General features: G+C 47.8%; 1 protein-coding gene across 1 annotated transcript; it reads left to right on the forward strand.

Annotated features, from left to right (window-relative positions):
* Positions 1–22,143, forward strand: SLC30A2 (solute carrier family 30 member 2). The gene is made up of 8 exons (XM_084815820.1): positions 1–212; positions 6,451–6,665; positions 7,512–7,658; positions 14,908–15,061; positions 15,855–16,014; positions 17,410–17,515; positions 20,668–20,802; positions 21,694–22,143. The coding sequence occupies exons 1-8, from the start codon at positions 154–156 to the stop codon at positions 21,837–21,839; spliced, it is 1,122 nt and encodes a 373-aa protein (XP_084671946.1). The 5' UTR covers positions 1–153; the 3' UTR covers positions 21,840–22,143.
* The last annotated feature ends 1,029 nt before the right edge of the window (positions 22,144–23,172 follow it).

The following is a 23,172-nucleotide window of genomic DNA, read 5'->3' on the forward strand; positions in this document are numbered from 1 at the left end:
GAGATAAGAGGCAGCTGCGAACGACCCTGGGGGAATCGGTGTGTGTGTGTGTGTGGGGGGGGAATCAGGCGGCTGGCCGGCCGGAGAAAACGGGGCGACAAGCGGCGGGGAAGGGGCCCCCGGCTGAGCGCGCGCACCTGTTGCAGGCGAAGGATGGAGCCGTGCGCGGGCGGGGCGGAGAAAAGCCACCTCCTCAACGGGATGGAAGGCAGGTGAGTAGGGCGGGGGAGGCCTCCGGCCCCGAGCGCCAACACCCGCACCCCCGCCCCATTTCGCTTGCCGTTCTCCGCCCCGAAGTCAATACAGACCTCGGCAAATATCTCCAAGCCACCCCCATCGCGCGCGCGCCCCAGTCCATCATGGGGCTGCTTCCAAGTCGCTGGTTCTTCCAAGCTGTTCCTTGCCTTCCTGTCGCGCAGCCCACTCCTAAGCGTGTGTTTACTCGGAAGGAAGCCCCACCGAGTTCAGTAGGGGTGGCCCCGAGGGAAATGCGTGTAGAATTGCAGCCAGGCGGCCGCCGCGCGCTTCCTTGGGAGTAAGCTCTCCCGGGTTCCATGGAGCTTGCCCCCGAGTAGCGGATCGACGCCGTAATAAATTCTCGCACTCACTTTGGAAGGAAGGACCCTCAGGCCTGCTCGCCCAAAGGGTGGGGGGGTTTAGCGCCATCAGAACCTTCCCAGCCGGAATTCTTTAAACCGGCGCCGCCGCCCCCCCGCCCCCCGCACCTCTCCCTCAGCCCCTTAACTGTGAGCCAAAAGGAAGGTGGAGGACGTTTGGAGAATGTCTTCATTTAACTCTGATCTGGAACTGATGTATAGCCGGTAGACATTCAATAGGCGACACTGTTCTGGGCATGAAACTGCTGTGAGGACCCGGGCAACTTTATCTGTTGAATTTCTACTGCATGGGTGCAGAACCTCAGGCCGGGGGGGGGATGGCAAATCTGGCCCTCCAGGAGGCCCACTCTGGCTCTCCGGGGTTCCCAAGATGGGGATGCCGTCTTCCGCTGGCCTTTCCCTTTTCCCCCAACCATGATGATTTGGTGGTTTCCTGGCATTTGTGCAGTCCCCCCCCTTCTAAAAAGTTTAAATGACTCTCCTGAGGTGCAGTTACGGGCAGTAAGAGCTTTAAGCTCAAATATGCTGGTATTTGGGGTATTTTAGGACCACCCCTTTTGCCTTGGGCCCCACCCATCCCTGGAATGCGGCCCCCAAGAGGGTCTCAAAAATGCAGTCCATCCCTCGAGCTGAAAGAGGTTCAGTACCCCTGTTCTAGTGTAAAGCAAGCCAGCGCTGTTCCCAAGGGAAGATGGCAGCTTTAGTCAGTAAGCCTCCCAGGGTGCAGGCTGAGAGAGTAATTATTCTCTACCAAGTAGTAACCTTGACATCCTTGCACTCTGCAATGTGTTGGACTATATGACCCATCGTCCCCAGCCAACAGGGTGGGTGTGATGGGAGTTGTAGTCCAGCACATTTGGGGCGGTGTCAGGCTGGGGGAACGCTGTGGTAAATCAGTAGTAGATGTTCCAATTTAGTCAGTTTAGTAAGGAATTGATCATGTGCAATCTAGCATAAAATGGGCATAACATGTCTTAGAATGATAGACGTCAGCATTTTGCTAAAAGAAAAAACACCCAAAAGCCGGTGATCTTTTAGGGAGAGGTGACGGAGAGCAGGAGTTGGACATGAACCATCTGCAGTTTGCAATAGTCTCAAGTTGGAGGAATGCGGGAGATGTTATGCTGCCTTTCCCCACCAGGTGCCCTCCAGATGTGTTGGACTACAACTCCCATTATCCCTAGTCACCATGACCAATAACAGATGCACCAAAGCCTTCTGGAAATAAGAAATTATCCTCCCCCTGCCCCACTTTTGATGATATAAAAACTAGCAATTGTTTGTGTCCGTCTAAGCAGAACATGTCACTCCATTGGGAGGCAGAAGGAAAGGAATATATGCTAGTCCTTATATTAGCAAACCTAAAGGTGAATTTTAGGTGGTGAATTAAAGAGTTGATAGTAGGGTAGTCTTACCTAGTGGCCAGAGAGCACTGTGGTAGAGCACCTGCTTTGCATGCAGAAGGGCCTGGGTTCAACTCCTTCATCTACAGGCAGGGTTGGGACTGAAAAGACCCCTGCCAGTCAGTGTAGGTCAGGGGTGGGGAACTGTTCTGGCCCCAGGGGCTAGATTGCTTTCTGGGAGACCCCCTGAGGTCCAGATGATGTCAGGACTTCTCCCTTCCCAAGCCTCACCCCCTGGCATCATCGGACTCCTTTCTCCATGCGGAGGAAGACAGTAAGCTATCGGTCCATGCCTCTCTCTGCATGGAGAAAGGGACCGAGCAGAGAAAGCACTAGAGCTGAGCATTGGGAGGGGCTCTAGAGAGAAGCTGGCAAGCTGGAGGGGAGCCCTGGTGGGCCAGTTTCTGGCCTGCCGGCTGTAGCATGCCCATCCCCCTGGTGCAGAGCTAGATACTGGACTAGATGAACCAATGGTCTGATTCAGTATAAGGCAGCTTCCTGTGTAAACACACAGTTCAAACAACATGTAACTTGAAGGGCTCAATCCAATGCATGTTTGGACAGAAAAAAGTCTACAACTCCCAGCATGCCCCAGCCAGCATGGGAGTTGGAGAACTTCTTTCTGTCTAACCATGCATCAAGTGGTGCCCTAAATGTGTCTTCAAATGCTGTGCATGGAATTGCCCATGCTTTTATAAAAACCAAAACCAAACCAGACCTAACCAAACATCCCTCCACCAAAGATGCTATTTGCCCCCCAGACCTGTTAGTAGACTCCCGTGGCAGCTTTTGATTTAAATGTTTTTTTTAAAGAATGTGGGGAATTGCAAGAATAGGACTTAAATACACATTCAAATCAATGTGTAGCTTGACCTTAAGTTAAAATGGGTCACGAGTTCTGCAACAAATTGTTGCAGTGAATTCTCACCTGCTAGCAGGAGTGCTCCTGTGCTGGGTTCCAGCCAGCTGGCAATGCTGTCCTCCAGGAGACTTATAAAGTGGCGTTCCCCAGCTCGGGGGCCCTCCAGATAATTTGGATTACAAACCCCAGCATTCCCAGCTAGGGCTCCATGCTGGCTGGGAATGATAGGAGTTGTAATCATACACATCTGGAGGGCACCAGCTTGGGATGGTAGCCACAAGCTGTGTAAGATGGTCAAGCATTCTGTTCTACCCATCCCCACCACTAACTTCCCATTTCTTCTTCTTATTATTTTATTATTTATTGCATTCATATCCTGCCTTTTTCCTCTTGCAAGGAACCCAAGGTGGCTTACATTATCCTCCTCCTCCTCTCCATTTTATCCTCACAACAACAACCCTGAGAGTTGATGATGGGCCCAAAGTCACCCAGTGAGTTACCATGGCCGAGTGGGGACCAGAACCTGGATCTCCTGGCTCTCAGTCCAACACGCTCAGCACTACACCACTACTTTTGCCAAATGACAGTCAACATTCTATGGTTACTGAGCACACTCAGTCTTTGTTGGACTGTGTTTAGAGTTTTTATATATATACAGATTTTTATTGAATTTCAGTAATATTAACAAAGCAAAATAAAAGAAACCAAAACCAAAATAGAAACGAAAATAAAACAAATTCCATCAGGATTACATCTTCTTACCATACAGTTATATCTTAATGGGTGTACAGAGGTCACAGGTAATTCTTGTCAGTGCTACTAGATATTTTATCAGACGGACTTGGGATTATTCTTCATCTATTTTCCTCCTTATAAAAGCCATGGGGTTGTATAGTGTGAGGGAATCAAATATTGATATTCAGTTCTGTTTGTATATTTGATGAAGTCAAACTATATTGCATGGAATGAATCGTGTTTGCTTTGACCCCTGGCCACCTTCAACTTGTGCAATATTTTGTCCATTATGGTCAGACTGTGTTTAGTGATTTGTCAGGGCCAGCTCTACTATAAGGCAGAGTGAGGTGGATGCCTCAGGCAGCAGGTGCTGGGTGGCATGAAAGGGTGGTGAGTTGGTAGTTATTTCATTTGTTGTCTTTTTTTTTACTGCCTGGGATGGGTGAGAGGTACTTGAGGGATTTTCTGCTTCAAAAATAATTTGGCTGGCTTTGGGTACTATATGCCTTGACGTGTGTGTGTGTGTGTGTGTGTGTACGTGTGCGCGCACGTGCAATTCCACACCTTGAATAGCTCCTTTAGAACTTTGACTGAAATCCGGAGCGGATTTGCCATCCCACTGACATTGGAGCTTCTACCCTCCAGCTGCAAAATGTCTTGGGCCAGCCCTCTTTTTGTTTTCTCCTTGAGTTTTTTTTAAAGATTATTTGTACTTCTGCAAACCTTGGGGTTCCCCAGAGCATGTGAATGCATCCATCTGCTTTCTGAGTGACTCCACTTGGTCTCCAGTCCTGTTGGCACTAACCACCTGAGTTTGATATTAGAGGGAGTGATGGTTGACATGGTTCATGAATGACAATGACGGCAAAACATAAGAACCACTCTGCTGGATCAGACCAAGGGTCTGTCTAATCCAGCGTTCTGTTTCCAGTGGAGGTTAACGAGATGCTTCCTGGGAGCTCACAAGTAAGGTGTGGAGGCCACAGCCCCCCCATTACCCCTCCACCCCCACCCCAGCAACTGGTACCCAGTGACATATTGCCTCAGAACATGGCAGTTCCATTTATCTGATTAGGGACTGAAGCTGGCGCTTTAGTAGAGTTGTAGTAGAAAGTTTTAGATAAATACACTGATATTACATTAAATAAATAAATACCTTGATACCAGTTTCTAGGAATTTGGAAGACTTCTCTCCAGCCCAGCACACATGAGTGCAGTTAAAGAGGAAACGGAAATTTTACTACGTCAGCTTAATGGTATTGCAAAGTCCACTGCTTTTCGTCCCATTCTCCGAGGCTGGGGTGTGGCACACCTTCCTCTCCACACACAATTCTAGCAGCTCTCCAACCTTTTGGGCTGCCCCTCCGTATTGTGAAGTCTTTACATGTACACATCCAGCTCTGTACTGTCTCTGATCTTCCATTGGGTACACAAGCAGACACATCTGTCCTTGCCAAATGGCCACAATTCCCCACTGAGCCCCACATGCCCATCTCAAAACATGGGGAAAAGGATCCTGGAATTGTTTGTTGTTGTTCAGTCGTTCAGTCGTGTCCGACTAGTCGATCGCAAGCTGAACATAAGTCGTCAGTGTGACACAGCTGCAAAAAAGGCTGATGCAATTTTAGGCTGCTTTAAAACAAATTTTGTTTTCATGTCACAGGAAGCACCTAATTTGGAGCATTGTGCCCAGCTCTGAATGCCACACTTTTAAGAAGCATATAGGCAAATTGGACTGGGTTCAAAGGAGGGCAACAAAGATGGTCAGGAGTATGGAAAGCCAGTCCTATGAGGAAAGGTTGATGGAATTGGGTATATTTAGTCTGGAGGAGGCCAAAGACGTGCTCTGTGCTGCCCCAGGGGACAGAACTAGTTCTAATAGACTAATTACAAGAAGATAGATTTTGGTTGAACATTAGGGGAACGTTTTGACGGTAATAGCAGTTCAATAATGGAACCAATTACCTAGAGGTATGGTGGGTTTCCCTTGCTGGAGGTCCAGATTTCCTGCATCAAGAAAGGGGATGGCCTAGATGGCCAGAAGACCCCCCCCCCCACTCCAACTCTATGATCAGTGAAACCAACTTATAACCTGTTTGCACTGGCCAGGGTCCCGCAGAACAATCCTAGCCATGTTTACTGAGTTCAGTGGGACTGACTTTCTAGTAAGTGTGCTCCCTCAGGGTTGCAGCCCTGCTTAAAATCAGATGTGGAGTGGGGTGGGGGAGAGATAACACGATGACGCACAACTTACTTTTTCCTGCTTGTGACTCAAACGTGGGACTCGTGAAGAGTCCTTGAAAGAGGAAACGGCTCTGGGAATGGCTTCAGGGGTGCTTCCAGATGAGGCTTTTTCTCATGCCTTTGCCTCGCCTCGTTCACAGATTTTTACGGGGGATACAACCGCTGCTGTCTTCCACTTGTGACCCTCTCGTGTTTTCCTCACCACTTCTTCCATCTTTTCTCTTACAGCAGAAAATCCATTCAGAAAAAAAGACAGAATAGCTGCACAATGCCTTTTGATTGTTAGCGCAAGGACCCCTCCGTCCAGAAGCACTCTAGGCATTAAGCAACCTTTGCCCTCTCCTCACCCCGCTTCATAAGTGCCTTTCTGCTGAAAGGGGAAACACATACAACATCTCGCCCTGTGCAGTTACTCCTGTTTGTCATTCAGCCTGCTGGCTGGGGATGATAGGAGTTGTAGTCCAGCATGTCTGGAGGGCTGCAGTTTGGGGAAGGCTACACTAGAGTTTGGGAGACGGTTCCAGCTCCCTCTGAGCCAATCCCTTGTTGTTGTTGTTGTTGTTTTAAAAAGCTGCTCTTCGTGGCACAGGTCGTATTTAGGAGTCTCAGGGATGAACCTCCATGGCTCGATGGTTGGCTACGTTCCAGACCTTGCCTCCATTGAACTGGGCCTGAAGGGGAACCAGCACTGCCATTCCAGCTGGGCATCGAGCAACGGCTACGATGCTGAAAAAGAGAGGGCTCGAAGGAAGCTCTATCTCGCCTCCGTCATCTGCTTGGTCTTCATGATGGGCGAAGTTGTGGGTAAGGCTCCCACGCTTGTTGCACAGTGCAATTTCCCTGCCTGTAGCCATCAGACTGAGCGCCAGCCCATAATTCAGTAGGGGTGGGTGAATCTAACAGTTTCACTTTCTCCCACATCGGATTTTTAAAATCTGAAGTTCTTTCCGTCTCACATATGAAGAAATTTGTGGATTTTGATCCATTCTGCTCAAAAACAGAACTGAAACTAAAGTCTCCCCAGTTGCACCGGCCAAATGCAAGAGGTACAGCTATACCCTGATGGAGAGGACCATGTTGTACCTGTAGCTGTTAAAGATGAGGAGCCTGTTATGGGGAAAAAAAGAAAAGAAGTGACAACCATAATTCAGCACTAACATAGTGACATATCCAGTGATTCAAATCCAGGTTTTTTAAGAGCTAGGCACTCAAAGCCCTGGGCCTGGTTGTCTCCCATATTCACATTTTTTAAAATCCCAAGTTCTTTCCATCCCAAACGTGAAGAAATTTGCAGATTTGGGTCAATGCTTGCAAAATCGAACTGATACAAAATTCTCACGCATCCTTAGAATTCAGGACCAGATGTGGAAATAACATGTGGCACAGCCTCCTTGGACTGTACCATTTGTGAACTTGTGCAGGGATGTCGCATATGTGATAGCTCCCTCGTTTGGAGCGGGGGGGGGGGCGGGGGACTCCATGCACATAGAAATCCTACATGGCAGGTAGAAGACTAGGCTAGAACCCTTCTTGAACATGCTAGCTCTCCTCAGGCAGGCAGCACTGAACAGGAAGGAGAGAAACATGATACTGTTGTAAGTCACCAGTCCCCTATAATGTTTTTTTTTCTGCCTACTGCCTTTTCTCCAGGGGGATACTATGCCCACAGCCTGGCCATTATGACAGATGCCGCCCATCTACTGACCGACTTTGCCAGCATGATGATCAGCCTTTTCTCTCTCTGGATGTCATCTCGGCCACCTACCAAAACCATGAATTTTGGCTGGTATCGAGCAGGTAACTTAAGCTGCAGTCCTAAGCATAACTTAATAAAGAGTAAGCCACACTGTGCAACGTACTTCTTCTGAGTAAACGTGTAGGACAGCATTGTCAGCTGAGAAGAGTTCGCTCTGTGGTGGATTCCACGCAAATATCTGGGGAGGGATGATAGAATTCAGGATGTGCCTGGCAAACCCCCCAGCTTGGAACAGAATTCTCTGAGTGTCAGTGCTGTTAAAGCTCCTCCATTTTCTAGTAGAAATAATATGTATCACTTTATGTAGCACCTTTCCTGTATGCAAAACACAAAATGTATGCTATCTCAGTAATATGTGCAACAGCCCCACAAAGTAGGCCAAGTATCACTATTACCCCAATATTGCAATGGGGGTTGCGTTGGAGAGGTAAGTTTTGCTACACCAACTTGCATAGAACTGTCACATGTGGGAGTATCCTACAGCGGTCCAAAATGTCCTTGGACCCCTCCACAAAGGTTCATCATTTCTTTATTTTTCTGGTTTTTCTATCCTGCTTTTCTATTTTCAAAAGTATTCAAGGGGCTACCAAGAAATATAAATATAAATAGTGTACACACACACACACACACAGATGCAGAACAAGAACTTAGAAACAATATTGCAGCCAGAAAATAAAATCGGACCATCTCATCCTTATTTAAAAAAGAACAACCCATGTCTATTCATGCAAAAAAGATCCAAAAGCCCATTGGCCTGTTTTCATAGCCTACCCAAAAAGCGAACAAAATGGAGCCTGGGGAACTCCCGTTGGAGGTTGTTCCATAATGTTGGGGCCACATCACAGACAGTGCATCAGGCCCCTCAGCCAGCCACCAGGCTCCATGCACCTTGGAGAGCTCCTTTAGAGTTCTAACTGGTTCTGACTGAAACCCGGAGCAGATGCACCGCCCCACTGACACCGGCTGGGTGGTGTAGATACAACGCCTGTTTTTGTCCTCCAGGCCACCTATTCCCCTGACTATGGGCTTATCTGGTGGCAGTGGGTGGATCCGGGAAGCCACTCACCGTTTCAAATTTCCCACCATTCCTTGGAGCGTCCAACGTCACATTGCACTAGGGCATTGTGGTAAATTTAAATGGCGGATGGCTTCCCAGACCCAGCTGCTACCACTAGAGATAGGATAGACTGGTACCTTGCTGGGGGTCCCCTCGAACCTGGAGCTGGCCTGGATTGCTGTGCAGTGTGAGCGAGCAAAGTGGAATTTGGCAGCTGAGGTGTCACTTTGTTAGCACTAGGGAGGTGTGAATCACCAAAACCTGCACTCGCCGAACTTCCATCCTGAAGCTCTTTCTGACTCAAGTCTGTATCAGATGGTAAGCCTTGTTTTTTTCTTTTCATACAAAAATCCTTGTGTATTTTCGTGTGTATTTTCCCAAATGTATGCATCAGTTGTGCACATCTTTGAAATGTATGCATCCTTCTCCCTAAAAACATCAGAAGAGCCCTGCTGGATCTGACCAAGGGTCCATCTAGTCCAGCATCCCTTTCACACAGTGGCCAATCAGAGGTTGACAAGCAGGACACGAGTGCAACAGCACCCTCCTGCCCATGTTCCCCAGCAACTGGTGTACAGAGGCTAGAGATGTACGGATTCCCCACAGTCCATTCCGGTGGGGTATCTGTGGGGCGGGGAGGCAATCCATTCCTCCCCTCCGGAATCCTTGCGGAGTGACTCTGTTCCGCAAGGATTCCGCAGAGCCGAGGGCTGCTTTCCTGAATCAACCAGAGCCCTTTGCCTCTGCGCCGATCGCCATTAAAAAAAAAAAAAAGGCGATTGGCAGGATGTGCCCATAGTTGTGTTGTTTATTTGGTCAGTCGCTTCCAACTCTTCGTGACTTCATGGACCAGCCCACGCCAGAGCTTCCTGTTGGCCATCGCCACCCCCAGCTCCCCCAAGGTCGAGTCCGTCACTTCCAGAATATCATCCATCCATCTTGCCCTTGGTCGGCCCCTCTTCCTTTTGCCTTCCACTTTCCCTAGCATCAGCGTCTTCTCCAGGGTATCCTGTCTTCTCATTATGTGGCCAAAGTACTTCAGCTTTGCCTTTAATATCATTCCCTCAAGTGAGCAGTCTGGCTTTATTTCCTGGAGTATGGACTGGTTTGATCTTCTTGCAGTCCAAGGCACTCTCAGAATTTTCCTCCAGCACCACAGTTCAAAAGCATCTATCTTCCTTCGCTCAGCCTTCCTTATGGTCCAGCTCTTGCAGCCATAGGTTACTACAGGGAATAACATTGCTTTAACTATGCGGACCTTTGTTGTCAGTGTGATATCTCTGCTCTTAGCTATTTTATCAAGATTTGTCATTGCTCTCCTCCCCAAAAGTAAACATCTTCTGATTTCCTGGCTGCAGTCAGCATCTGCAGTAATCTTTGTGCCTAGAAAGACAAAGTCTGTCACTGCCTCCACGTTTTCTCCCTCTATTTGCCAGTTATCAATCAAGCTGGTTGCCATAATCTTGCGGTTTTTGAGGTTTAACTGCAACCCAGCTTTTGCACTTTCTTCTTTCACCTTTGTCATGAGGTTCCTCAGCACCTCCTCGCTTTCAGCCATCAAAGTGGTATCATCTGCATATCTGAGATTGTTAATGTTTCTTCCAGTGATTTTAACGCCAGCCTTGGCTTCATCAAGCCCAGCACGTTGCATGATGTGTTCTGCGTACAGGTTGAATAGGTAGGGTGAGAGTATACAACCCTGCCGTACTCCTTTCCCAATCTTAAACCATTCCATTCTTCCGTGGTCTGTTCTTATCGTTGCTACTTGGTCGTAATACAGATTCCTCAGGAGGCAGACAAGATGACTTGGTATCCCCATACCACCAAGAACTTGCCACAATTTGTTATGATCCACACAGTCAAAGACTTTAGAATAGTTAATAAAACAGAAATAGATGTTTTTCTGAAACTCCCTGGCTTTCTCCATTATCCAGCGGATATTGGCAATTTGGTCTCTAGTTCCTCTGCCTTTTCTAAACCCAGCTTATACATCTGGCAATTCTCATTCCATGAATTGCTGGAGTCTACCTTGCAAGATCTTGAGCATTACCTTACTGGCATGTGAAATAAGTCCCACTGTTCAATAGTTCGAACATTCTTTGGTGCTTCCCTTTTTTGGTATGGGGATATAAATTGATTTTTTCTAATCTGTTGGCCATTCTTGTGTTTTCCAAATTTGCTGACATATGGCATGCATCACCTTGACAGCATCATCTTGCAAGATTTTAAACAGTTCAGCTGGGATACTGTCATCTCCTGCTGCCTTGTTATTAGCAATGCTTCTTAAGGCCCATTCAACCTCACTCTTCAGGATGTCTGGCTCTAGCTCACTGACCACACCGTCAAATCTATCCCTGATATTATTATCCTTCCTACACAGATCTTCCGTATATTCTTGCCACCTTTTCTTGATCTCTTCTGCTTCTGTTAGGTCCTTGCCGTCTTTGTTTTTGATCATACCCATTTTTGCCTGGAATTTACCTCCGATGTTTCTAATTTTCTGGAAGAGGTCTCTTGTCCTTCCTGTTCTATTATCTTCTTCCGCTTCCGCGCGTTGCTTGTTTAAAAATAATTCCTTATCTCTTCTGGCTAACCTCTGGAATTTTGCATTTAATTGGGCATATCTCCCCCTATCACTGTTGCTTTTTGCTTTCCTTCTTTCTTGGGCTGCTTCCAGTGTCTCAGCAGACAGCCATCTTGCCTTCTTGGTTTTCTTTTTCTTTGGGACGTTTTTTGTTGCCGCCTCCTGAACAATGTTGCGAACTTCTGTCCATAGTTCTTCTGGGACCCTATCTACTAAATCTAGTCCCTTAAATCTATTCTTCACCTCCACTGCATATTCCTGAGGAATATTAGTGAGCTCATATCTAACTGATCTGTGGGTCTTCCCTATTCTCTTTAGTCTGATTCTAAATTGTGCAATAAGAAGTTTGTGATCTGAACTACAATCAGCTCCAGGTCTTGTTTTTACCAACTGCATAGATGTCCGCCACCTTTGGCTACAAAGGATGTAGAAAATCTGATTTCGGTGTCGACCATCTGGTGAAGTCCATGTATAAAGTCGTCTCTTAGGTTATACGTCTAGTATAATAAGTCTAGTGCCCATAGACTTATACGCAAAATAGAGCCGTGAATCTTGCGTATAAGCCTATAGGCTCTATTTTGCGTATAAGTCTATGGGCACATCCTGCCGATCGCCTTTTTTTTTTTTTAATGGCGATCAGCACGGAGGCGAAGGGCTCCCAGTGCAACAAGCAGCCATGCTGTCCTGCCCGGAATCCTCCAGGAGAGGAGGTAAGTGGGGTCAATCCGCCACGGATTCCTGAGGCTGGATTCCAAAGAATCCGGCCTCATTTGAATCTGCCACAGATTTCTCTAACATCCTTAACAGAGGCTCACAGACTAAAGCGTATTTGTGTGCGTTTTTCAAAAGTACGCATTATTTCATGCGCATTTTTCAAAAGCACTCATGCTATCGAATGCTTTTGTGGGGGCCTGCAAATCACACTGCAAGCTCAGAAATGTACGGACTTTGACCGCGGATTGCACCCAAGTCCGAGTTCGGTCCGGAAGGGACAAACTGGGTAAAATCCTGATCAAAACCAAACTGAAACAAATTTCTCCGACATCCCTAGTCAGCACTGACATACGATGCAGCTGCATTACCCAAGGTGGCCAGGAGTTTTGCTGAAAGCAGCGGAGGCTATTGTCAAGGGCTCCTTGGAGGGCTCTCTCAGTCTCATCCAGTAGCCAAGTCCAGACACAGACAAAGGGATTCTTTTCAAAGCTTTATTCTTCTTTTACAGCTTAACAACTCTACAGGTAGCAACTAGATCTGAGCAGCAGAGTACCTATGCCCTAAGTTGGAACAGTTGGTCCCCGTTTGAAAGGGAATTACTGGCAGACCTCTGAACTTAAGGACTAGGGAGAGTCCCTCCCCTTTTCCCTTGGATCCTCGGGGCGCAGCCGTTGTGTGCGCGCCAACCGGGCACTACACCACCTTTCTGCGCCCTCCATCTGGCGCCGCTCTCTGCGTCTGCGCCACGCATCCACCAAGTCTGCTATCTGTGCTCGGTCACTCCCTGGACTGCTTTCTAATCTAGGAATGCTGGTGGGAGGAATCTCCGTCAGCTGCGGGCCCTGGGAAAGAGGAGCGCGCTCCTCTCCCAGGAGTGACTGCTCTTCCTCCGAATCAGAACTACTCTAGGATTCTATGGGCTCAGTGTCCACCCTGACAGCTATGCTGTTAGTGGAATTGCTGATACTACATACTAAAATGGGGTTGACTATTCCCCCGAAACATCACTTGCGCTTCCATATCTGTCCCCCATGAAAATGGGAGAGGATATCCATGGGGTTTCATGGGTGAAATACTAAAGATTTTCAGGTGGTGGCCTTATCTTTAAATACAGTGCCTGCTGTGGTCGTTCTGCCTCCCGGTTCCCTCGGCTGTTGTGGCCGAGGGCTTTTCCCCCTTCATGGGTTGGCTTGGCTGCTCTGTGCAGCTTAGCTGAGTTCCTGGGACCCAAAGCCCCTGGAATGAACTAAGTCATAACACAGCAGCTTTCCAAGGGGCATTCTTGGAGGGGAGAAGGCTGCCCCCATCTTTCCCCCCAAGAATGCCCCTTAGCCTAGGAACGTGGCTGAGCTGCTCAGAGTTGCCAAGCCACCACCTGAAGCAACCTCAAACCTTTTTGTTTGTTTTTTTGTAAAAGAAAGGAAGACCTTTAGCCACCTCGTACTTAAAGGAAGACCTCCTCCCACCAAAAATCTCTGGAATTTCACCTACACCCTCTGAAGATTAATCCAGTATTTGAGGCATATTTTCGCTCCACTGCCACCCTCTGAAAATTACAAAAATCTCTGGGCTGAATATTTTGGCTGAACACTATAATATTCTATTGGCTTTCAGCAGAAATACCATTATGCAACGTAGTTGTATACTCATTTTCTCCGTCTTTTGCTGTGTGCACGTCTGTGCACGCACACACACACACACACACACACACACACACTTTTTCTCTCTCTCACCTGGTCAAAATAGACATTACTTTAAGTCTGTGTCTAGCAGCTACATCTTTTATTCATTTTTACTCTAGAGTAGGTGCAGGGGCCCAGATCCAGACTGTTAAAACCCATTTATGCCCCCTCCCCACGCTAGAGTCCTGATCCAAATTGGATGTCCTGTGACTACTCTAAAGCAAAAATGAAAAAAAAAAAAAAAAAAGGCTTAGCTGCTGGACATGGATTTAAACTAATGTCTGTTTTGGCGTACACCCACACAGCACATAAACACCCACACACCCCTTTACCTTTTCCCCATCTTGTCTTACAAACCAACCCAAAACAGCAATTGCTACTTACAGCTGGCCAAAAGACTTTAACCCTTGGATGCAGCCAGTACCCAATCCAACCCCTGGACTTCTGGAGTTAGGTCTCATCCAAGTCGGTTGGACAGATCAAGTGAAGCCACAAATCGCAGAGCTATTGCCACTAAGCATGTTGACTTGGAAGAAAGTCCTGCTGAGTATGTTTTCGATTGCAGCTGAAGCTCTGCTTTAAATCTCTCTGCTCCTCATTAACCTCTGAACTCCTTTGAGCAGGTGACTGCAGAGATTTCCTAGGAATGATTGGCTTTCGTAGTTCTTGGGATATAATCTTTTGGGTTGAGGCCACCAGCACCAATATAGCTGGGCTGCATTGGACCCCTGGCTCTTCTATGCAATTGTGGAATGGGTCTTTCTGCAGAAAGAGGACACCTTGGGAGTAGTTTAATTGTGTAGCATTATCTGGCAGACTTAGGGAGCAATCCTAGAGCCCCTGAACATTGTCTGAGTGGCCATAGGATACTGGGGAATCTTCCCTCCGAAGTCAGAGACAGCGCTTCGACCTCGTAAGGGGGAGTCAGAGATCTGACTGGATTGACCAGGATATGAGCGATCCTGAGGCCTCTCTAACCTCCTTCCCTCCCCCACTAGATGGGCAAAAACCCCCATCTAGTGAAAAATGCAGGGCAGGTGGATGGGGAGGCGAAGATCACTCCTCCCGCCCTGCATCGGATGATCGGAAGCCTCCATGTTCAGGAACTTCTGATCACTGTGGGGGCAGCCCATCAGATTATGCTCTTACTCAGTAAATGCTCTTTGGATCAGTCTGTCAGCCAACACCTGCCTGGGTTTTTGTTTTGTTTTTACCTTTGATACCTAACCAAACATTACGGGCTTTCTCTGCAGAGATTTTAGGAGCCCTGCTGTCTGTGCTGTCTATCTGGGTGGTGACTGGCGTCTTGGTCTACCTAGCGGTGCAGCGGCTGCTCTCGGGTGATTACGAGATAGAAGGGGGCACCATGCTGATCACCTCTGGCTGTGCGGTGGCAGTGAACATCATGTACGTACGAATGTTTGGAACAATTTTGCACCAATGGCCTAGGGATGTTGCATGAAATGGAGATTCCCGCCTGACAGGAGCTGCCTCTGCCAGTGGGTCATGGAAGCCTTGAGGGTGGGCTGCATGGTAGCCCAGTGATGGAACAGCTGCTTTGCATGCAAAAGATCCCAGGTTCAATCCCCGGCATGTCCAGTGAAAAGGATCAGGAAACAGGTGATGGAAAAAGACGTCCTGGAAAGCCACTGCCACTCGGAGATGACAGTAGTAGGCTAAATGGCCAGATAGGGGCAGACTCTTAACCCTGTGCCCCCCAACGTGATCCAGTTCCGGATCGGGGGGGGGGGGCACACCTGCAATTTACCTCTGAGGTCACTGATTTGATGACTTTGAGAAACAGCTTTGCTTTTATGTGTGTCTGCATTACTTCCCAGTTAAGCTGCATTTCTCCTGTTCATGCTGGGAATGGGAAATATCATAAGGGAGGGATAGACCGTAGAGCAGAAATGCAAACCCCAAAGGAATGGGAGGACCCTCCGAGGTTCTGCCTCCCCACGCAGCCTGGCTCGCTTTCTTGATTCGCCTTGAGCAGCCTGCTCTGCAGATACTTTTCTACTGCCTGCGGGCATGCGGGGTACTAGTGGCGGGGAACGGGCATGCGCTGCCCTCCATGCACATGTGGACACCAAGTGGCAAGAGGTGCCTCATCGCACTGAGTGCAGAATGCCTGAGGAATTGAGAATCTGTGTGACGTATATTTGGCTACCTTTCCCCACCCTTTTGTTTCTCCCTGTAGAATGGGAATCGCCCTTCACCAGTCAGGGCACGGTCACAGCCACCATAGTCATGACAAGAGGAAGCAGAACACCAGCGTCCGGGCCGCCTTCATCCACGTGGTTGGGGATCTGCTACAGAGCATTGGTGTCTTAGTGGCAGCCTACATAATCTATTTCAAGGTAAGGGGTGGAATTCTAACTTGAGCATAAGGTAGGCCTTCAATGGGAAGGACCGTAGCTCAGTGGTAGAGCACCTGCTTTGCATGCAGAAGGTCCCAGACTCAATCCCCGGCTTCTCCAGGTAGGGCTGGTAAAGGACTCCTGCCTGAAACCCTGCGAGCCACCGCCAGTCAGTGTTGACAGTACTGGTGGACCAATGGGCCGACAGGATACAGCAGCTTCCTATGTTCCTAGACTGCCCCCTAGTCCCTGCCCATGGATGATACGAGGCCGCTGCTATCAACCTATTTATTATTTATTTATTACATTTATATCCCGCCTTTTTTCCTCCTTAAGGAACCCAAGGTGGCGTACATAATCCTCCTCCTCCTCTCCATTTTATCCTCACAACAACAACCCTGTGAGGTGGGTTGGGCTGAGAGGCTGTGACTGGCCCAAAGTCACCCAGTGAGCGTCCATGGCTGAGTGGGGACTAGAACCCGGATCTCCCGACTCCCAGTCCAACACTCTCGCCGCTACACCGCACTGGCTCTCATACCCACCATAATCGGGACTAGTCTACTGTGCCACAACCATAAAACAAGAACTAGAAATATGTGCCGAGCCAATAACTCAAGCACATCATCCCATCCATAGAATACACATCAAGTCACAAAACATTTCACGTGCAGAGCCAGCGTGGCGTAATGGTTTGAATGCTGGACTGGGACTTGGGAGATCCAAGTGCGAGTCTCCACGCAGCCATGAAGCTCACTGGGTGACTTTGGGCCGGTCACTGACTCTCAGCCTCACTTACCTCACAGGTAACGTAACGCCCACCATCCCTGACCATTGGCCATGCTGGTGGGAGTTGGTCCAGTGACATCCAGAAGGCCGCAGGTTCCGCCACCTTGTGCTCCAAGGGGAAAACTGCTTCTGTTGCCACTTTAGTTCTTTAAAAGTTCTTTGGTGTCCACAATAGGTCAGGTGCTGTGCAGAGCACAGAAGGTTACAACTCTTGAACCGAGACAGGTCTCATGAGCTACACAAGGGGTAGGCAACCCTTTTGGGCTGTGGGCGCATTTTTGAGGACCTGTCCTGGGCACCACCACAAAATGGCTGCCATGGGAGGCATGTCAAAGCACAAATAACCTGCCGAAATGACTGTGTATAAAGCAGAGGCGGGAGTTGAATTCCAGTGCACTAAACTATTCCTTTGAACCCACAGTTTTCAGCACCAACAGAAACCTATTTTATAGCAATCCCCGCTGCCAGTAAGAAATTGTGTTGATTGAAAAAAGAAAACATGGGAAGGGTAGGGCACCTTGGCAGGGGGTAAAAAAATGTGCCCGGGGTGCGTTGGTGCCAGTGGTCACCATGTTGTCTACCCTGTTGTACACATTCTTATTCTTCCAGCCAGAGTACAAATACGTGGATCCCATCTGTACCTTCCTGTTTTCCGTCTTGGTCCTCGGAACAACACTGAGCATCCTCCGAGATGTTGTCCTTGTGCTGATGGAAGGTAAATTCCTCTATGGGGGGGAAATGGGATTGAGATAGTTAGGTTAGACTATGAATAAAGCAAGTCCATATAGCTGCGGATTTTGCAGGTGTGATGGGGTGGGTGCTAAGATTACAGGCGAGCAAGTCAAAGCAACCCATGATAAATGTAAAATGCAAGTGGAGCTTTTCTACACGAGGCATTTATTGTGTGCTCGTGATTCCTCGCTCACAATTGTTTATGGGCTCTTTAGATGATGATGTGATCCTCTGGTTTTGCTTCTGGTTTTTCAGAGCACTTTCCAGGGGTTTTTTTAGAATGGGGAAAAGGGCGTATTCTTTTTGGAACAGGGAAAATGGAGCTGTTTCTCCTTCTGCACTTGTGCTATTCTGCTCCACCTAGAGGTTATGTAGCAGAAAAGCAGGAAATAAAAAGCCCTTTGTGTAGACTTTGGATCACAATTCTGCAACGAAACCAAAAGTAGATACAGCGATTAACAGCCTTGTGTAGAAAAGCTCATAGTCATACATTTTATTTAATTTGTATTAGACTTCTATTCTTCCCCAAGGTTTGGGCTAAGTTATAATATGCCCAGACATTTAAATTTTTAATTGGATTTGCATTTTTTTAAAAATCTGGTTGAAATACTTTTTATGCCTCTCAGTTTTACTGAATTGATGTTTGGTTTTATGCTGTTCTCATTGTACTGAATATTTGATTTTTGTGTCTACTGCCCTGATATCCTTTTTGGATGAAGGTGTGGTCTATAAATGTTTTAAAATAAAATAGTTATTTTGCCCTATCCTCTCTATCCTTGGGTAACAAAAGCCAGTTTGAATAAAAATGTCAGAAAGAGAGAAAATAAAAAAATAAAACTTACATAGCTTCTGGAAGACACAGAGGCTCCATAAAAGGAGGTGGTAATTCAAAACTTTAGGCAGCCTTTGAAAGCATTATTTGATTTAGAAGTCATAGAATCATGGGGTTGGAAGGGGCCTACAAGACCATCGAGTCCCACCCCCTGCTCAATGCAGGAAGCCTGAATCCCAGGTGGTGTCCCATCCAAGTACTAACCAGGGCTGACCCTGCTTAGCTTCCGAGATCGGATGAGATCAGGCACACTCAGCCCTTTGCTGTGTAATCCTATGCATGCTTAGATTAAAAAAAAAAAAAAAGTCCTACAACTCCCAGCATTCCACAGAGAGCATGGGTGGCTAGTGGATACTGGGAGTTATAGGACCTTTTTCTGTCTAAACATGTATACGATTGCGCCCTAAATAATTTTAATAATTTTAAATTTAAAATAATTTAAATTTTAAATTATAATAATTTTAGAAATGCCTAGTTGTTCAGCTGCCACCTTAGTCTCTCGGCACATGTTGTCTAGAAGCTAAAAAGCAGGCATACGTCTTAATGCACGCATGGGCAGGGTATTTTCAGGGCTGCCTCTGGGGTGGAGGGACCCCTGGCTACAGCACTATCTGGTAGGTGCTCTGAGAAGTGCTACAAGCAGCACCAGGTTGCCTGAGTCTTAGGGTGACACATCCCTGAAAAAGAGGACAGAGGACACCGATTTGCATAAAATTTGCCTACGCTCATTTATACGTGTAGATTCAAATTTGGAAATAATGACTAAAAATTAAATAGAAATACAATACATCTCACTCCAGTGCAGAAGAGTGTGACCTGGTGACCTGTGTGCCTCCTGTTTGGTCCACTGTCCAAGTGTTAAATGTTGGTGGGCAACTTCAAGGCCCCTTCTCCGCTCTCCCTCCGTAGGGTTCTGTATCTTTAAACCGGACTTGGACTGGACAGCCTTTCAAAGAGAGGACTGCCCTCTGTCAGCCGTCCAGATTGTCTTCTGTAAAGTAGGACACATGGCCACCCTGTTCAGTCTAGCTGCCATTTTAATTTCCTACAGTGCCCCAGAATGCTATATCAGGGGCATTGTGGGAAATTAATATAGCTGCTAGATCCAGCACTGCTCAGATTGCTGGGCAGAGTTTATTTTTAATGGAAAGCCAGGGTAGGTGTCAACAGTGGGCCCTGCTGGGGCCTCATCATCTGCCCTAGGATGCCAGGTGCTGATGTCAGCCTTGATAGTTTTCTTCATATCTCTAACTGTTTGTTGTTGTTTTAAAGCATGGGTGCAGAACCTCAGGCTCAGAGGCCAAATTCGGCCCACCTGGGGGCCAAATCTAGTTCTCTGAGGTGGGGTGTGTGTCCCCAGATGGCTACAGTGCCCCAGAATGCTATATCAGGGGCATTGTGGGAAATTAATATAGCTGCTAGATCCAGCACTGCTCAGATTGCTGGGCAGAGTTTATTTTTAATGGAAAGCCAGGGTAGGTGTCAACAGTGGGCCCTACTGGGGCCTCATCGTCTGCCGTAGGATGCCAGGTGGCCTTTCCCCCTGGCCTCTCCCCCTTCCCCAACCATTCATCATTTGTTGATTTCTGGCTTTTGTGCATCTTTTCGCCCATTCTAAAATGTTGAAATGCCTCCCCTAAGGCTGAGTTACTGGCAGTAAGAGCTTTAAACTATAATATGTTGGTCTTTGGGGCCCACCCCTTTTCCTTTTGCCCCACCCTCCACTGGAATGCAGCCCCCAAGAGCTTCCCTGAAATGGAATTCAGCCCTCGGGGTGAAAGAGGTTCAACACCCCTATTTTAATGAAAGCTGAACATTTAGAGATCAGGCCTGGAATACTCCTGGGGAGGCTAGATGTCTGTTTTAGGGTCTAAATGTGGAATAAACGTAATAAAAATAATGATGGTGCATAACTTTTTGCCCCAAATTTCTGTCAGGAAAATGGGTAAATGTCAGGAAAATGGCGGCGGGAGTTAAACCTGTCAGGAATTTAAATTTGTCAGGAAAACAGCAGTGGGAGTTAAACTTGTCAGGAATTTAAATTTCTGTCAGGAAAATGGGTAAAAGTCAGGAAAATGGCAGCGGGAGTTAAATTTGTCAGGAATTTAAACCTCTTCTCCCTCAGCACCACTGCTCCTATCTGTTGGAGTTCCCTTTTCCCTCAGCTGCTGCAAAGGAAGGAAAATGGCTGTTTTCCCTTCGCCACCATGAAAAGAAGTAAGAGGGATGAAAGATCACCCCTATAAGAGGAATTCTGTCATCTGTTGCCGGTATCTCCCCTGCCCCCTGCTGCCCTTCTGCAGGTACCCCAAAGGGTATGGATTTCAACGCTGTGAAGACAATCCTCCTGTCCATAAGTGGGGTGAAAGATCTCCACAGCCTCCATATATGGGCTCTAACGGTGTCTCACCCAGTGCTGTCTGTCCACATCGCGATCAGTAAGTTACACCTCTGAGGTGTGCGTGTGGGGAGTCTCAAGATGCGAAGAGAAAGAAACTTGCTGTGTGAGGGAGTCTGGCGGTCAGTCTGTGGCAAAATTTGGCTTGTGTTTTGCCTGATGGCTCTTCTTTATAGTCCTATGACTTGCCATCGGGCAAAGAGGCCTTTATTTTGGAAAGGCCCCCCTGTCATCTTGATGTAGGTTTGCAGGTGATGAGAGATGTGGTCGTGAAGAGAGCCATCCTAAACCAGCCCAAACGATTTTGCTGCCTGAGGTAAAGAACAAGAGGGCGGCCCCTCACATTCCGTGTCCAAACACTAAGTGGACTGGCAGCTGAAGCTTTCTTCTATACTGGCAATGGGACAGCATCTTCCACCTCACCTGAGGGCAGTAGGCCAGCTTAGGGGGCGCAGGACAGGACAGGTGGCGCACACAGCTCTCTCCCTCAACACCTTGCTGCCTCCTCCCAGCATCTGCTGCCTGAGGCTCCCGGCTCACTCTACCTAATGGCAGGGCTGGCTGCGGGTATTTCGGTGTCTGAGGTGAAAAGTAAAAGCAGGAAAAATGCATTCCATGAAGTAACATTGTGGGGAGGGCGTTCACTCCACCAGGACCTTTTCTTGTGCCAGCCTCACTGAAAGAAGTGGGATCTGCACAAGAGTACTGCTGTGGGGTGCTACTCATAGATTGGGTCTCACGAGGGGTCACATCTGTCCGCCTCCCCCTCTGCTGCCCTTAAGGGTGGCCAAAATCCACACCTCGCTTAATCTCATGGTAAGGCCACTTCTGACAGAGGGTATATGGATTCTCTTGCTCCACAACCCAAATTCCACTCTCTGCTTCAAATGAATGGTGTTCTCCTTCGGCCCGCTCTTGTCGTCTGTCCCAGATGAAGATGCAGATGCACAGACTATCTTGAAGGAAGCGAGTTCTCAGCTGCAGGGAGCCTTCAACTTCCATACGACGACCATCCAGATAGAGAACTACTCTGAGGACATGAAAGATTGCCAGGAGTGCCAGAGCCCCCTGGACTGACTCTTCTCACCTGCTGAGGAGAGTCGCTAAGCAACCTGTGAATTGATGTTCAGCCTTGTCGAAGCTGCTACCTCAGTGGATCTACCATTGTGACCTGACTTACAGACCCCTCGTGGCCATGTAAGTCCTCTCTAGTCACCCAAGTGCCAATTCCTAGTTTGCTTTGGGAGCAAAGCAAAGAACTACTGTCTCCCCCCACCCCATATCTCTCTCTTTGTCTCCCTTTGATCTCAACCCCAATAGGAAGTGTAGTTTTATACGAACCTAAAATAAAATAGTGGGATCTCCCTGCCTATTTATTGACTTGGCTGTGGTGTCTACTTAATGCAGGGGTCTCTTCTTCCTCCATACATGTTTTGTATCCAGAGTTCAGAGCTGGCTCCAGGTTGGAGGGGGCTCCTGTGACAGTGCCCCCTAGTGGCACCCCTCTGACATCTCCGGGTCTCCTCCAGCCATGGGCTTATCTAGCAGCAGTGGAAGGTCATCTAGATTTCCCACAATGCCCTGGAATGCCCAGTCCGATGTAGTGTTACTCCAGAGGGGGATAGGTAACCTGGTGCTTTCCAGATGTTTTGGACTATGGTCAGGGATTATGGGAGTTACAGTCTGGCTATCTGGAGGATGCCAGGTTGCCTACCCCTGCTCCGGAGCATTATGGGAAATTTAAACTGCTGGCTGTGGCATGCTGAGAGTTGTAGGACTTTTTTTCTGTCTAAACCTGTGTAGGATTGTACCCCTAATGATATGTATCTTATCATATAAGCAGAACTTCATCCCCACGCAAGCCCGGACCCGCTGACAAAGGCTCTTTGCCACACTGTGTGGACACACAAAGAGCCTTGACTAGACAGTGCACCACCCCTTACAGCCAGACCCGTCTTCTGTGGAGGCCTAGGCCATCACCTTGTCTAATGAAAACGCAAAGTAGATCCTGCAAGACTGAAGTCTGCCCAACTCAGGCCCAAGATATGTGGAGGCTTGCTTCATACCATTTTTTTTAAGCTTTTAACTATACTTTAATTCCTGTGTACCATTATGCCACTGTGGGGTTATGGGATAGGGCAAGGAAGCTGTTTTAAATAATGTTTAATTAAGAGTTGCCCTTTTTTTTTTTTTTTAAGGACTTTGTTCCTGTGCCTTTAATAGCCTGACACACTGAAATCAAATAGCAAGAGGAGTTTTTACTGGCAGGGAGCGAAGTGGTGAGGAAAAACATCACTGGCTTAATTTCTGAGGGGCAAGCTGCCATTAAGGGAGCCAGCAGGAAGTTTTATGCATCATTTGGGACAGGACCGGAGACAGCACTGGGCATTCTGGGATAGCTGCTGGGGTC

Source organism: Heloderma suspectum, chromosome 10 (genome assembly GCF_057233095.1).
Source record: "Heloderma suspectum isolate Gila_16-S chromosome 10, 16-S_ref, whole genome shotgun sequence".
NCBI classification, from domain to species: Eukaryota; Metazoa; Chordata; class Lepidosauria; order Squamata; family Helodermatidae; genus Heloderma; species Heloderma suspectum.

What these genes read in the sequence shown, in the direction of transcription:
- SLC30A2 (XM_084815820.1), top strand. Translation starts at nt 154, where the DNA reads ATGGAGCCGTGCGCGGGCGGGGCGGAGAAAAGCCACCTCCTCAACGGG. An exon ending in CTCAACGGGATGGAAGGCAG is followed by an intron (nt 213 to 6,450) that starts GTGAGTAGGGCG and finishes TTCGTGGCACAG; the next exon opens with GTCGTATTTAGGAGTCTCAG. An exon ending in GCGGTGGCAGTGAACATCAT is followed by an intron (nt 15,062 to 15,854) that starts GTACGTACGAAT and finishes TTCTCCCTGTAG; the next exon opens with AATGGGAATCGCCCTTCACC.